A 14,258-nucleotide genomic window follows, 5' to 3' on the forward strand; every position below is an offset into this window, starting at 1 on the left:
TTTTGATTTTAATCCTATTCTAAAAATGAACTTGAATCTAATGAATTTTAATATTGTATCTTTCTGACTACGGCTTGAACCTAAGCAGTTGATAATTATCTTATACTTTATTATTTGTAGCTGAAATACCCATTCTTCGCATGGGGGTTGTGTTTGGAAGTCAACGCTTATAAGAGTATCAACATTCATCTCAGCGACCGCGAAAATTATGGATTTGACACTAATATCGGTCATTTTGGATTATTTTTACATATTTTGGTAACCCGCTCTGGTGATCTCCAGCCCGTAGCCAAATGAGGTGAATTTAGAAGTTACTGCGATCAGAGTTTCACCATTGATCTCAGCGACCGCTAAAACTATGAATTCGACACTAATATCGACCATTTTCTACTACTTTTACATGTCCGGGTATACGTCCCACTGAGACCCCCTGGTTCGAAATAATAAAAAAAAATCTTGGTCTGGGACCAGGACCAAGGTACCTGTAACCCAAGTTTGATAACTCTCGGTCCACTCGTCTAGTCCCCAGGCCGCACACAGACAGACAGACAGACAAACACACTCTTGATTTTATTTATATTAAATAGTATGTGTATTCCAGCAAATGATTGCATATTGGTTAGTAAGTACGGTATTTCTGCTAAAGAGCTGTTCGCAGAACTGAAAGTAAAGTTATTATTATTATTATTATTATTATTATTATTATTATTATTATTATTATTATTATTATTATTATTATTTGAATTCATTGTCCTATATTTTCATTAATGCTACTAAGATTAATGAATTAACGTACATAAAATCGCGGCTAAGATATGTTCTTTCTCGGGAATGAGGAGTGGGAAATGATGTTATTTCATGGGGTGGAAAATTGTGTAGGTCCGGCCCTACTTACATGTGTTTTAACAAAGATGTGAATTTGACTTGAAATGTTAGAAATTCTAGGTTCATGATCAAGAAGTTCTGTTTACCATAGTTTCATTATTTATGACTATTAGCAGCTACAACACGGCAAATAAAGAAAGAAAATATTTTAAAAAAATTAAAAAATCAGGGATCTTCTAAATCCGCTTTTTCAGATTTCTCAAACCTATTTTACAGGTGATAAGCATTCCTCGTTAGATAGTTCCGGTAATGGTGCAGCACTTGAATAAATCTTGTTTGGTAATTTTATCCTCTAACAATTTTTTCACTGTTTTCCCCTGAGGAGAAGTGGCCGAGTGTAGCACTCGAAATATTGTAAGACAAATCAGTTGAGGAACATTGGTAGGCAGGGTGCGAAATCCCGGGGGGGAGGCATTTCCCCCCCACCAAAAATTTTACACTTGCGTTTCCCCCTTACCAAAATCTGTAAGGGGGGACACCTTAATAGGAAAATATAAGTAGGTCTATAATGAAAATTTTCAGACAAACAATAATTTTAAATGCCTGCTTTTTTAAAAACTTAGTTTATTTGTAAAAGGAGCAGGTGTTTAACCCTTATCATACCAAGGCGGGGTCCCTGAGGGACCCCAGACTATGTTTTTTAAGTGGCAAATGAAAAGTATGGCACACACATCCCTCGCGATTTTTCTGTGTGTTCATTTTTCAGAGTAAGATATATAAACATAAAGAGAAAGAAAATCGTTAAGCAGTAAGATTTTAAAAATACGAATAAGTGATCTGGGGTCCTCCGAGGACCCCTCATAGTATTTTATGTTTTTTTTCAATATGCTGATAATTCAAATGTCTCCGCTAGATGACACCACGTTCTGTTTGTCTTATGTGATTTTGGACAATAGAATGTGTTTTATATACATACCTAACTAATTCTCAGATTTTTCTGTTAATTTATTAATTATTAGGGATGCAATTTTTGACACACACTGTATATATGTATATATACACATTTTTTTCTAGAATTATAAAACAAGATTCTACGAAGCCTAAAATTGAAAAATGCAAGAAAAAGCATCAAAATAACACAGATGAAACAAATGTAGAGTGAAAAAATCATGGGGTCCCTTAGGGACCCCCCTTGGTTAAGAACGTTGATCAACTTACCTTGGTATGATAAGGGTTAACTTTTTCGGTTGTTCGGTTATTGATGAGATGAAGATCTTTATTCTCTAGCGTACCAGATGAATGCAAAATTGGTAAAAATTTCTCAAACAGATTGTTTTTTTAATTTCAGTTGACGAATCTACAAACAGGTTTGCGGATAAGCACTTGCTGTTATATGTAACATATATGGACGAAGAAAATAAACCTTGTTGTCGTTTTTGATAAATTAGTGCCTGTAGAAAATGCCATGCAAAATCCCTTGAAGACAATATTATTCAAGCATTTTCCGAAGATGACATAGATATTTTTAATTTTAAAGTAAAACTTGTTGGATCTAGTTCGGACGGGGATGCAGTGTTTACTGGGAGAAACGAAAGTGTTGCTGCTCAAATTAGAAGAAATGTCAACCTGTGCCTAATTAACGTACACTGCATGGCACATCGAATTGATCTTGTTTCTGAAAGAGTTTTTGGTGTTGTGAATGCTGTTCACAACTTTGAATGTTTATTAGGCGAACTTTACAAAGTGTTCAGTAAGTCATCTACAGCTGCAAAACTTAAAAGTATCGCGACACTGCTGAAAATCAAAAGATTGTTTCACATACGTTGGATTTCAAATGAGAAGGATGCATTATTGGCAGTCTTTACATATTTTTCTTGTATAATGCAATTTCTACTTTTGGAGTATGAAAATACTGACCATTTCAACAGAGACAGTTTTAAACTGAGTGGTATTTACCAAAAAAAAAAAAAAGTGTCGGGGAAAAAGAACATTCTATTGCTCGGCTTTCTTCTGGATATTGATTGGGTTCCCGGGTTCGATCCCAGCCCCCGCCAAGTGAACTTTGTGGTGGACAAACACCGTGTGCGTGGGTTTTCTCGGGGTTCTCCCGTTTCCCCCCACTTTCTTCATTCCACCATTTTCATTCATTACTCATCATCACCGTCTCCTTTAGCCTAACCGGCATAACCGTGGGACGTAAAACTCAAAGATTTCATTTTCATTTCTTCTGGATATTGCGTCCATTCTGTCCAATATTAGTAAAACGATGCAAAAGAAAGCAGTTTCGTACAATGAAATAGAGAAAAAAATTGAATCTACAATCCAAGCTCTGAGGAAAATGCGTATGAAAGATGATGTCTACCAAAGTCTTTGTAAAGATAAGTATTTAATGCACTGCAGACAAGCATCTGATACACGGAGTGATGATAGTGAGTTTGATCAAATAAGGGGGCAGGTAATCCAGGGTTTAGCAGACGAAGTAGAAAGAAAATTTCCTTCTAATGATGTGCTAAAATGCTTTTCAGTGTCTGAAAATAAAGATCGTAATACCATGAGTGGTTTGTACGGTAACGTAGACGTATATAAAGCAGCTCAATTATTTGGATTGAATCTTGATACTGCAGTGTCAGAATAATTTGGTTTGATTTAGTTTAACGTCCCACGGTTATGCCTGCTAGGCTAAAGGAGATGTGGACCTACTGATTATAATGGAATCCGAACCACTTTGGTCGTTCAATTGTACCCCACCGGGAATCGAACCAGGGACCACGCTAACCGAAGTCAAGCGTACTAGCCACTAGACCAAACGGGGTTCTACAGTGTCAGAATGGAGAGAGTACAAGTTAAGTTCTAAGTCGGTAAATGATTTTCAAGTTCTTAAAGCCTTAACGAGGGAAGTGCGTTCTGTGTCATTATCAACTGTTGCCTGTGAACGTGGATTCAATGTTGTTCATATTAAAAGTTCCGAAAGAAACCGTATGTAGGCGAGTACCTAGCAGTCTTTATAGATAATTAAACTCAGGGGATTTCCTTTAAAATTATGGGATGCTGTTAGTGCTGCTCATACGTGGGTATCTTCTGGCCATCACATGTTCAATCCTCCTTACACACGAAAAGAAAGTGAAGTTTAATCTTAAAATTTTTCTCTAAGGTAAGATACGTTATTACAAACTATATTTCAGGTCTATAAATATAGTAACACAATCATTCAATACTCGTATTATTGTGGCTCTCTTCGGTGGTCTAGTGGCTAGCATGCGCGCACCATCTTCGGTGCACGGGGTCCTGGGTTCGATTCCCGGTGGGAGCGCCTTACAAAAATTTGAACGATTACCGTGGTTAGGATTCCACCTTAAACTGTAAGTCCACATCTTATAGCCTTGCTGCTGAAAAGGGTTATTAAACTTAAATCAGCATATCAATCGTATTATAGTTTTTGTGCTTTTATTTTCTAAAGTTTAACGTCCTACGAATATTCACCAAGGCTAAGGAAGACGGCCATGATAAGATGAATTATAATGGTGGATTAAGATAGTGGAAGGAAGCGGGAGGATCCCGAGAAACCTCCCACACAATTGTTTGTATGCCACAAGCAGAATTTGGCGCTAGCTAGGATCCAGCCAATGATCCCACGTACCTGAGGGGAGCTCTACCACTGAGGCAACACGGCTTTTTGTTGTCTATCAAGTATTTGTATTGAAATCACATGTTATTTATAATAATATATTCTTGCTAATAATACAATATAGATACATAGTATTTAGACTTACAAAGGTGACCGGATATCTGAACGACCAAACTGAAACACTACGTACTTAGAGAAGAAACGAGAATTTCATAAATAATAATAAAAACCATACTCTGACTCTGCAGCTCATGGGGATCTATGGCTGGCCAGGTAGAGCGCTTCAAGTTAGTAGTTCTAATGCTTGGTTAGGACATCGGTTCTCAGGGACAATTATTTCTGACTTATAGATCTCTACCGCTATTTTCGTGAATGCGGTCTTCAATATGATGGTAAACACAAGGGTACTGTGCTCCCACGAGTCTAACCCTGGACCATACGCACCGAAGTGTATATTAAATGCAGTAGATAAGTTACCAATTTTGGTTAAATGAATAAATAACATTAAAGTATTTTTAAATAACAATGACGACAAGTTTGAGCATTTATTATTATTATTATTATTATTATTATTATTATTATTAATAATAATCCATTAATATTTCAATTTTTTGGAGGCCCCACGAAGCATTAGTGTGGATAACTGAACTTCTTCCCCCCCACCATTTTCAAATGATTTCGCACCCTGTTGGTAGGTGAATAATTCGTTATATTGTAATATGTTTCTTTCGCTCGACAAGTAATTATAATGAACAAAATAGTTGAATATCATTTCTCAACAGAAATCAATTGTTTCTCTAAGTTTATAGACCAATGTGATCAGTATAAAAAGAATGTTTAAAAACTGAATTTTATTTACTTGTAGCCATTATTTGCCATATATGTATTTATTTGTTCACATAAAATTTTATGGTATTTTTTTTTACAAAGTCAAAGCCTGAAGAAGTTGAAAACGCTGTAAATACTGCACTAGAAACTGGATACCGGCTAATTGACACAGCTTTTAACTACAATAATGAGGCCGCTATAGGAAAAGCATTAAGCGATTGGTTTGACTCCGGAAGGCTCAAGCGAGAAGATGTCTTCATAACAACTAAGGTAAGGATGATTGTATTATTTTCTGATGTAGTATATTCCATGCATAGACACTACGAAGTACTTGATCTCGTATTGACTTTTTAGCAAGAGTGATAGTAAGTGATATCGTGTTGTATGATACATAGATCTATCAAGAAACAAAGCCTATAGTATAAAGGTAACCAAGAAAGTAATGTCGCTTTTTCACCCACAACCTTCGAACATCGATATCTCACCTAAGACGTACCTGGAAGGTCAAAAACAGTCCCCAATCAGCATCGACATCCTCCTGCCAACGTTCTGGATGGTCATGGATTCCATCGCGGTAGAATTTGGTGGGCTGTGAAGCGAAGAAAGTGTCAAGTGCATTTTGCACCTCTACTAGGGATTTGACCTGGCGTCCTCTAAGGTGATTGTACAAGGAATGGAACAGGTGATAATCGGACGGTGCAATGTCCGAGGAGTACGGCGGATTCAATAGTTTCCCATCCAAGGCGTAGAATGGTGTCCCGGGTCATCCTAGCCACGTGGGGCTTAGCGTTTGTCCTGTAACAGAAGAACCCCTTTGCTCTTCAGAAGCACTGGCTCCAGAATCCTGAGTTTTTCTTGAACACGGCTCAATTGCTGACGTACACTGTTGCAACTGGTGATGCTCTGACCAGCTGATAAACAGTTTCGGATGCACGATTCCGCGAGCAGTCCACCAAACACACAGGAGGACCTTCTTCTGGTGGAGTGCTGGTTTCGGCTGTTTTGAAAGCGGTTCATGTGATGCTAACCAATAATAACGGAGCCGTGGAGCTTGGCACAGGACCCACTTCTCATCACATGTCAACACCCTGTCCAGAAATGGCTTCTTCCTCAGACGAGACAGGGAAGAAACACAATGTCTGCTCGTGTTGCCTTCTAGCCCGGAGTCAAATCATGTGGGACTCATCAACGCAACTTGTAGTGCTTCCCAAGTTGAAGGAGGTGCTGCCGAATGTTTTCTCCACCTACACTGAATTGTAGTCCCAGTTCTTCACATGTCTGGCCACTGTTCGCCTCAGTTGCTGCCTGAAGATCTTCATTTTGTACATGTGTTGTTCTTCGGCATGTGGCATGTCTTCGAGTGTTTCGTCACCGTCCTTAAACTTGTTAAACCACTTCTGCACTGTCTGCGTAGTCACGACACCCTCACCAAAGGCCTGGCATGCCTTCCGCCCCGCTCCAGCGACGTTTGACCCCAGTTTGAATTCGTACAGCATACACGCCATTATGATGCTCTGTGTAGGTCCCGTGTTCACTCTGTCGTTACGCAAGTTCACAAAGTAAATGAACCTTTCACAACCAGGTAGTATGTTGGATATACCCACACCAACAACGGACCTTCGCCATATCTCCATTCGCATTCAACTCAAAGTGTGAGGGCCAATTGAACATAGACCTCCACAAAAAGCGACAGAACTTTCTTGGCTACCTTTGTAGATGTAGATGGAATAACTATATAGGTTGCCTGCAGTGTCGTATATAATTATGCAGTTTCCACACTATCCATGCTGGCAAAGGCAGACGTCGATTGCAGGACACCTATGACGTAGACCAATATATTTTTTTTTCGAGAGAGAGAATTCGGACAGTATTTCTTTCCTAGATATCTCCCAATATTGAAAAGAGTTTGAAGAAATATTTTAAGGGACATTTTATATTTTAGAATTTAAATATTAAGTCAACATTTTAGTGAAAATTCCCAATATAGACATATCTCAATACTTGAGTTTTGCAAACGAATTCGCAATATAAACATGCTGCAAGATTTACTCTTCGTCAGTCTTACTAACAGTATTGGAATACGTAATAATAATAATAATAATAATAATAATAATAATAATAATAATAATAATAATAATAATAATAATAATAATAACAATAATAATAATAATAATAATAATAATAATAATAATAATAATAATAATAATAATACATGAAATCTTTGAATTTTACGTTCCACGCTTATGCCGGCTAGGCTAAAGATGGTGATGTTGAGAAATGAATGAAGTGGTGGAATGAAGAAAGTGGGAGTAAAACGGAAGAACCCCGAGAAAACTCACGCACTGGTGTTCGTCCTCCACAAAGTTCACTTGGCGCGAACTGGGATCGAACCAGGTACCCCATGCACCAGAGTTGAACACTCTACCACTGATCCACCGCGACCCCAAAAATATTAATATTAATAATAATAATAATAATAATAAGAAGAAGAAGAAGAAGAAGAAAAAGAAGAAGAAGAAAAAGAAGAAGAAGAAGAATTAGTAGTAGTAGTAGAAGAAGAAGAATTGCAGCTCCCTCGTGGCTATATGGTTAGCGTACGCGTCTTCGGAGCGAGAAACTATTACAGTGGAGTCCCGGTAATTCGAACACGTTTAATCCGAAGATCTGGTTAATCCGAACAAGTCCGGTTTTATTTTATTTTTATTTATTTATTTAATGTGGCGAAAATACGCAGTTTTAGAAAATTAATAACTAAAAAGATGAAAATGGAAGCATAGTAGTCAGTACCTTGTAAATAATATCTCACACAGAGTGCCAACTCTCAGAGTAAGGAAAGCAAATTTATTGTGTACGAACAGTACAAAGAACTCTGAATTAAGTACCTTACAACGTTTAATAACAGAAGACAGGACTCTTGGAAATTAGGGTTGTGTTAGGTTTTCAGTACTTTTATAACATTTTATCCTTTGCAACAACAATTCATACATGAATTTCTTTTCTTAGTAGTTATATTTATAATTTATTTTTAGACAATCTAATCGTTAAGATTGGGACAATTTTAGTGTTTTACTTTGATATATTTTACTTTATATGACTTTGTTTTAAACTATAAAATATTATAATTGTTGTACTCTTACTGTATATGGTACTAACGTTGAATTCTAAGTAGGGATGGGCACGAGTCGAGCTAGAACTCGACCAGATTCGAAACTCCAAGCGAATTCGAGTCGAGTAAAAGGTAATTTTCTTAAGTCGAATTCCGAGCCGACTCACTGTTTTGAGGTTGAGTTTCGAGTCGAGTCGAATTTGATAAATGGCTCGTTCGTTGAGCTCCTTTTAACTCGTTTTGAAATCATTGCTTGATTAGAGTGGAAAGAGAAAGCCTTGAGAAATATAAGCAGTAATGTGGAATATTTTTAGTGTTGCTCACGAGATGGGACACTCCTCGCATCTCGTCTCGTCTCGATTAACGAGACGATAATGGATTTTTATAACTAGACAGCCTCAAATTTCGTGAGCACTAATGTAAGTATATACTGTAGTTCTTATCATCAAGGCTGTGTTATCGAAGTTTTGAGCCCAAGCAGAAACCCAGCCTGTATAGTGATGTCAGCCGGCTCAGCTCGGTTCAACTGAGCGAACAGTTCAAGCCGGCGCAGTTGGGATGAGCCACTGACTCGGTTCAGGTGAGATATCGGTTCGAGCCGGCTCGGTTGAGGTCAGCCATCAGCTCAGTTAGTTTCGTCAAGAGTCGGCTCGGTTGGGTGAGCTGTTGACTAGGCTCGATAGTGAATGAGCTGTGAGTCGAGCCACTCGAGCCGGTGAAAACCCTAAACCAGGACAGTGCAATTTTGAACATGTTTGGCCGGCGACCTCAACTTTTAACAATTTTTGGCTGGAGACCGAATACTTTCTCCTAAGGAACTCAAACCCAGAACCTCGTGAAGGATGTCCTTGCCTCCTACACTTCACGACTACCGAGGTGATCAGTCAACTAGCTTTTAGTATTCAGCTACAAACCACCTATCTTTCATGTTTATACACTGTGTTATAATAATAATAATAATAATAATAATAATAATAATAATAATAATAATAATAATAATAATAATAATAATAATAATAATAATAGTAGTAGTAGTAGTAGTAGTAGTAGTAAGTATCATTGATAATAATTATATTGTCTATGTAGGATCCTTGAAGAAAGTACTTGAAACTAGACACAGCATTTAGCTCGATTTGGCTCGACTCGACTCGAAACTCGAGCCAAATTCGAGTTCAGTTTCGAGTCGAGTTGAAGGAAATTTCTCGAGTCGAGTTCTCGAATCGAGCTCAAAAATGTGTATTTCGAGTCGAGTCGAGTTTCAATGAAAACTCGCTCGAACTCGCTAGTGCCCATCCCTAATTCTAAGCCTTTAATTGTATTATGTACAAAATATTCAATTACCATGTATAGTGCTATACTGGGCTAATGCTGTTCTTAGCTCTTTAAATATATTATTAAATTAAATCATTATTTTTATTTTAAGGGTAAAGCAAGTTTAAGCAGTAGTCTTAAATTGTTTGGTTCCTGTCTAGATTCCTTTGAATTAAACAGTCCTGTGATTTAACAGGTTGGTCTAAACTAAAGTGTTAACAGCTTGTGAATTGATTCAAATAACATCGCAATGTTCTTATTGAGTTAAACATCCAGCGTTATTAATATTAATTAATACTGTATTCTTTCAGCTTCCTCACATTGGAAACCGTGCATCTGATGTTTCCAGCTACTTGACCAAGTCTCTGGAAAGACTGAACCTAAGCTACGTAGACTTATATTTGATTCATTTGCCATTCAGTTTCATGCCAAATAGTTCTGGCGAGGCACCAGAAGTGGATGCGGAAGGTCGTATTGTTTTAGATGTATCTACGGATCATGTTGCAATATGGAGGGTAAGTGTTAATAATAATATACAAAATACTAATCTAAACCTGTGAGGATTAAAGAGATTAGTTTCTCTGCTAGATCTCTCAATTAAGGAAACTAAAAGCTACGTTGATAGCAGAAACAAACAAGGATCTTAATCCTTTCAAAAATGTCAATATAAAAATAGTTATATAATTGGTTTGGTTTTTAATGAATTTAATCAAAATTCCTTACTTTGAAGAATTGAGCGATTCAATTGCCATTTATTTATACTGCTTCTTGGCTGATCGACCACCCCAACCTGTTTTCTGAACATGAGTTTAACGTTGTACGCATAAAATTTACAGCTTATTACAAGGTCTTGATTTCTCCTGTAGTGGAATACTGTTCACCTATTTGATTTTATCTATAACCTGTCCCATACATCTTTCTAATCTAGACAGTTAACATCTATTTAAACTGTTCGTCATAGCATTACAACTACGTAGGTCAAGGAACAAAACTATCATGAAAACACTGAATATAGCACCATATTTCACTCGTTGCCAAATAAAATAAAATAAAAGGACCTATCCTTGTCAAGTGTACCAAAGAAAAAAAAATGGTTGCTTGACCATCTTATAATAGCTATAGCTTGACTTCTGGATAAATCTCAATCATGATGCTTGCACAGCAGTGTAATACAGGATAGATCTGTCAAAATATCAAATAAAATAATAAAGTCTATCAAAAGTTTATATTTTAAACTTTGTTCTAACGTGTCTAAATTTTATTCTTTTTAAATAATTCGTTTTTGAAACATTATAACTACGTAGTAATGGCAGCAACTTCCAACGTTTATTTCTTGTTTTTCATATAGTACATTTAAATAGCTACACACTCCCAAACAATGAAACATGATATGAAATTTCTTCTTGAGGTGATATGTATGCCATCAAACACTGCAATTTTGTCAATTTTGATGTCAACTGTTTAGGTATATTTAAATTACTTTACATTTAAATTTCATTAAATATGTACTAAACATAATATAGGCTGTTCTTTCCTGAATAGAATGATCTCTGTTTCTTAAACCTAGGATTCACCAGATCTCAATAATGTAAGTTAACGCAAATCCCTACAAAAGCAAGAATCAATTAGTGTTGTCAGACAAAAATGGCTGTTATCAGAGCTGGGAAAACGATAAAATAATAAAATTATTATTTTTGGACTCTAAACATGTACAAATCTGCAAACAAAAAATATTTGACTATAAAATGGTCAAGCAAACCTCATTAGCTCACTTCTTACGGATTGGCCCAAAAATAAAGATATTTTGTTTCTACTTTCTACATAAATAGTAAACGGAAAATTAAAAAAAACACTTTCTGTTTCTCATGCTTCATTTCAGAGTACTGATTCCCACAATATAATACGAGTCAAGGTTCAATATTCAAAAGGTTGTTCATGTACAGGCTTCTTGCTGAATGCAATAAAGTTCCACAGATACCTTTATTTCTGAAGAAATTTCCCGTTCCGCATTTAAGTATGATATGTAAAATTCGTTATTGTAGAATTCCTTTGTCTTTTTCTTTTTTTGCTATTACTATTCTGTTTGTTGTTGGCATTCTATTATTATTATTATTATTATTATTATTATTATTATTATTATTATTATTATTATTATTATTATTATTATTATTATTATTATTAGCTGAACTGCTCTCTGTGCACAGCGCAACATTCACGTATGAGCATGCATCTCCTTCTCATTCTTCACAGCATCTGTACATGTCCCTTTACAGACACAAGTGAAAGACATCTTGAAAAAAATCGGCAAGGTGTACCATAAAGGGGAGAATTTTGGATTATTTTTTCAATATCTTGCACCGTTACAAGATTGAGCCTACTTCTGGTTGGAGTTTCTAATTCATGTGTGATCAGTGGTTTCTTTCTTCTTGCATGCAGTATGTAATAAGCAAATACATAACATAAATAATTAATTATAATGCCTGTGATATATGATATTTATTGGACAAAACACTCCAAACAATAAAGGTTCATCCTAGACTGGAGCAATGGTTATCTTTCGTTTTTCATTATAATTTGGCAATGAAACAAACGCCCGAGAGACATGCAACTCCTGTATACAAGTGTATGGTTTGGAATGTATAACTCGTAGGATATGATGCTTTATTTTTTAAAAAAATTCTACACTTCCAGTCTACTCCTAAAAATGTAATAAATAAATAATGGCCACGTTCTCTTCTAAATATTCAATTAGAACTGTACAATGTACACAAAATTTGGAATCGACCACTGAAAACGGTACGTTTCTGGTATTTGTGGATTCCGAGATCTCATTGTTGAAATGATTGGAAACAAACATCATTTAACGTTGAACTATAAACAGTATTATCATAGCCCAGAAAATTTAGAGATTTTTAAACGTTTAAAATTGAAACATTAATCAAATAAAAAGCTTCTTCTTTTATTCACGTACATATCTTACTGTATTCTGAAAGTCAAAGGTAACTATGGTTTCAGAAAACGTGCTGATGAGTAAATTCTAGCCTATTATTGCTGACAGTAGCAATATACTGTCTGATACAATAGCAATATACCGACAGTAGCTTACAATACTGAAACACTTTTTTTTTAAAATCATATCAGAACTTCTTATATTTTATTCCATAGGCACTGGAAGACGAAGTAAAAGCTGGTCGTACACGAGCTATAGGTCTTTCCAACTTCAACACTCAACAGATAGAACGAATCAATTCTGAAGCGGAAATTCCTATCTCTAACCTCCAGATTGAACTCCATGCTTTTCATCAACAGAAGAATCTGCAAGATTTATGTAAGCGTCTGGGAATACCAATTTGTGCGTACTCACCACTGGGATCACCAGATTCTGTACCTCACTTCGAGAAGAAATATGGCTACAAGTAAGTAGAAGAGACATTGCAATGAAGACTAATGAATATAGGTAAGTGTTAATGTTAACTATGACGAAAGGATACATCGGAAGCAAATATTAAAGCTATTCCTGACAAAACTATGAGATCATAACAGAGCTTATGGACAAAGAAGTTAATCCTTATCCCTGGGCACGTAAATAGATTCTCTTCTCTTCATCAGATGTTGGGAATCAACAATTCCAAGTCGCTGGGCCAACAAATGGGTTCTCTTAGCTTCAATCAAATCTTGATAAGCAATAATCCTTGTTCGTGGACACGTAAATGGGTCATCTGAAAATATAATTGTATCTTTTAGTTACGTCCCTGTCGTATAAGTATTTCAAATTTAGTTTTTCAATGTTTAAGTCTTTCGCAATCTTTGGTTTAATTTTTGAAGTTTTAATCTCTTAATTTATAGAACTTGTATACACATACTTCTTTTTTTAAGTTTCGTTTCGAATTTTTAATGTACAGCATGTGTCGTGCATTGATCTTATCATGACGGGAACAAATAACTTAGCTGCTGATGTCCCCATTAAAGTACAATCATTCAATCAATCCGAGTGCTATTAAAGTGAATATGTTGATTAAACACTTTGTGTAATATGTTGGATATATCCTAATAGCTTCAGGTTGGGTTTCCTACCATGATCACAACGATCACTATATAATTTACAAATTAGTTGTTCGCAACAGTAAAAATAAATAATCAAGTAAAAAGCAGTGCATTACTCTTATTTCAGGTCAGAACAACGTATTGATCTACTAAATCATCCAGTTGTAAAGCAAATAGCGGATCATTATGGTAAAACTCCTGCTCAAATCTTGCTTCGACATCACGTACAAAACGGTATTATTGTAATCCCTAAGAGTGTTACTCCTGCACGGATTAAATCCAACTTTCAGGTAAGAAAATTTTAATTTTGTTGCAACTTCACAGCAGTAACATACATTACAGTAAAATATGTTAACTTGGCTACCTAGTAATTGAGTTATTTCAAAATAAAACTTGAGGAGGATAGATTATTGCAAAACTCGAAGTTTGCGCCGCAGATGTAAATTTTGGAATTGAGTTGATTTCAGTTTAGCGTCCCTCTCAGCAGCGAGGCTATACGAGACGTGGACCTACTGATTA

At 36.0% G+C, this 14,258-nt stretch overlaps 1 protein-coding gene across 1 annotated transcript in view; it reads left to right on the forward strand.

The window, feature by feature from the left end:
- Positions 1-14,258, forward strand: part of LOC145664185 (1,5-anhydro-D-fructose reductase-like) — a 56,306-nt gene that overhangs the window by 25,301 nt on the left and 16,747 nt on the right. Inside the window, exons 3-6 of the mRNA XM_081730621.1 lie at positions 5,381-5,548; positions 10,007-10,210; positions 12,861-13,111; positions 13,867-14,029. Of these exons, the coding sequence (XP_081586747.1) occupies positions 5,381-5,548; positions 10,007-10,210; positions 12,861-13,111; positions 13,867-14,029 (786 nt within the window). The remainder of the gene's footprint in view (positions 1-5,380; positions 5,549-10,006; positions 10,211-12,860; positions 13,112-13,866; positions 14,030-14,258) is intronic.

This window comes from Thermobia domestica, chromosome 11 (assembly GCF_964235325.1).
Source record: "Thermobia domestica chromosome 11, izTheDome1.hap1.1, whole genome shotgun sequence".
Taxonomy (NCBI): Eukaryota; Metazoa; Arthropoda; class Insecta; order Zygentoma; family Lepismatidae; genus Thermobia; species Thermobia domestica.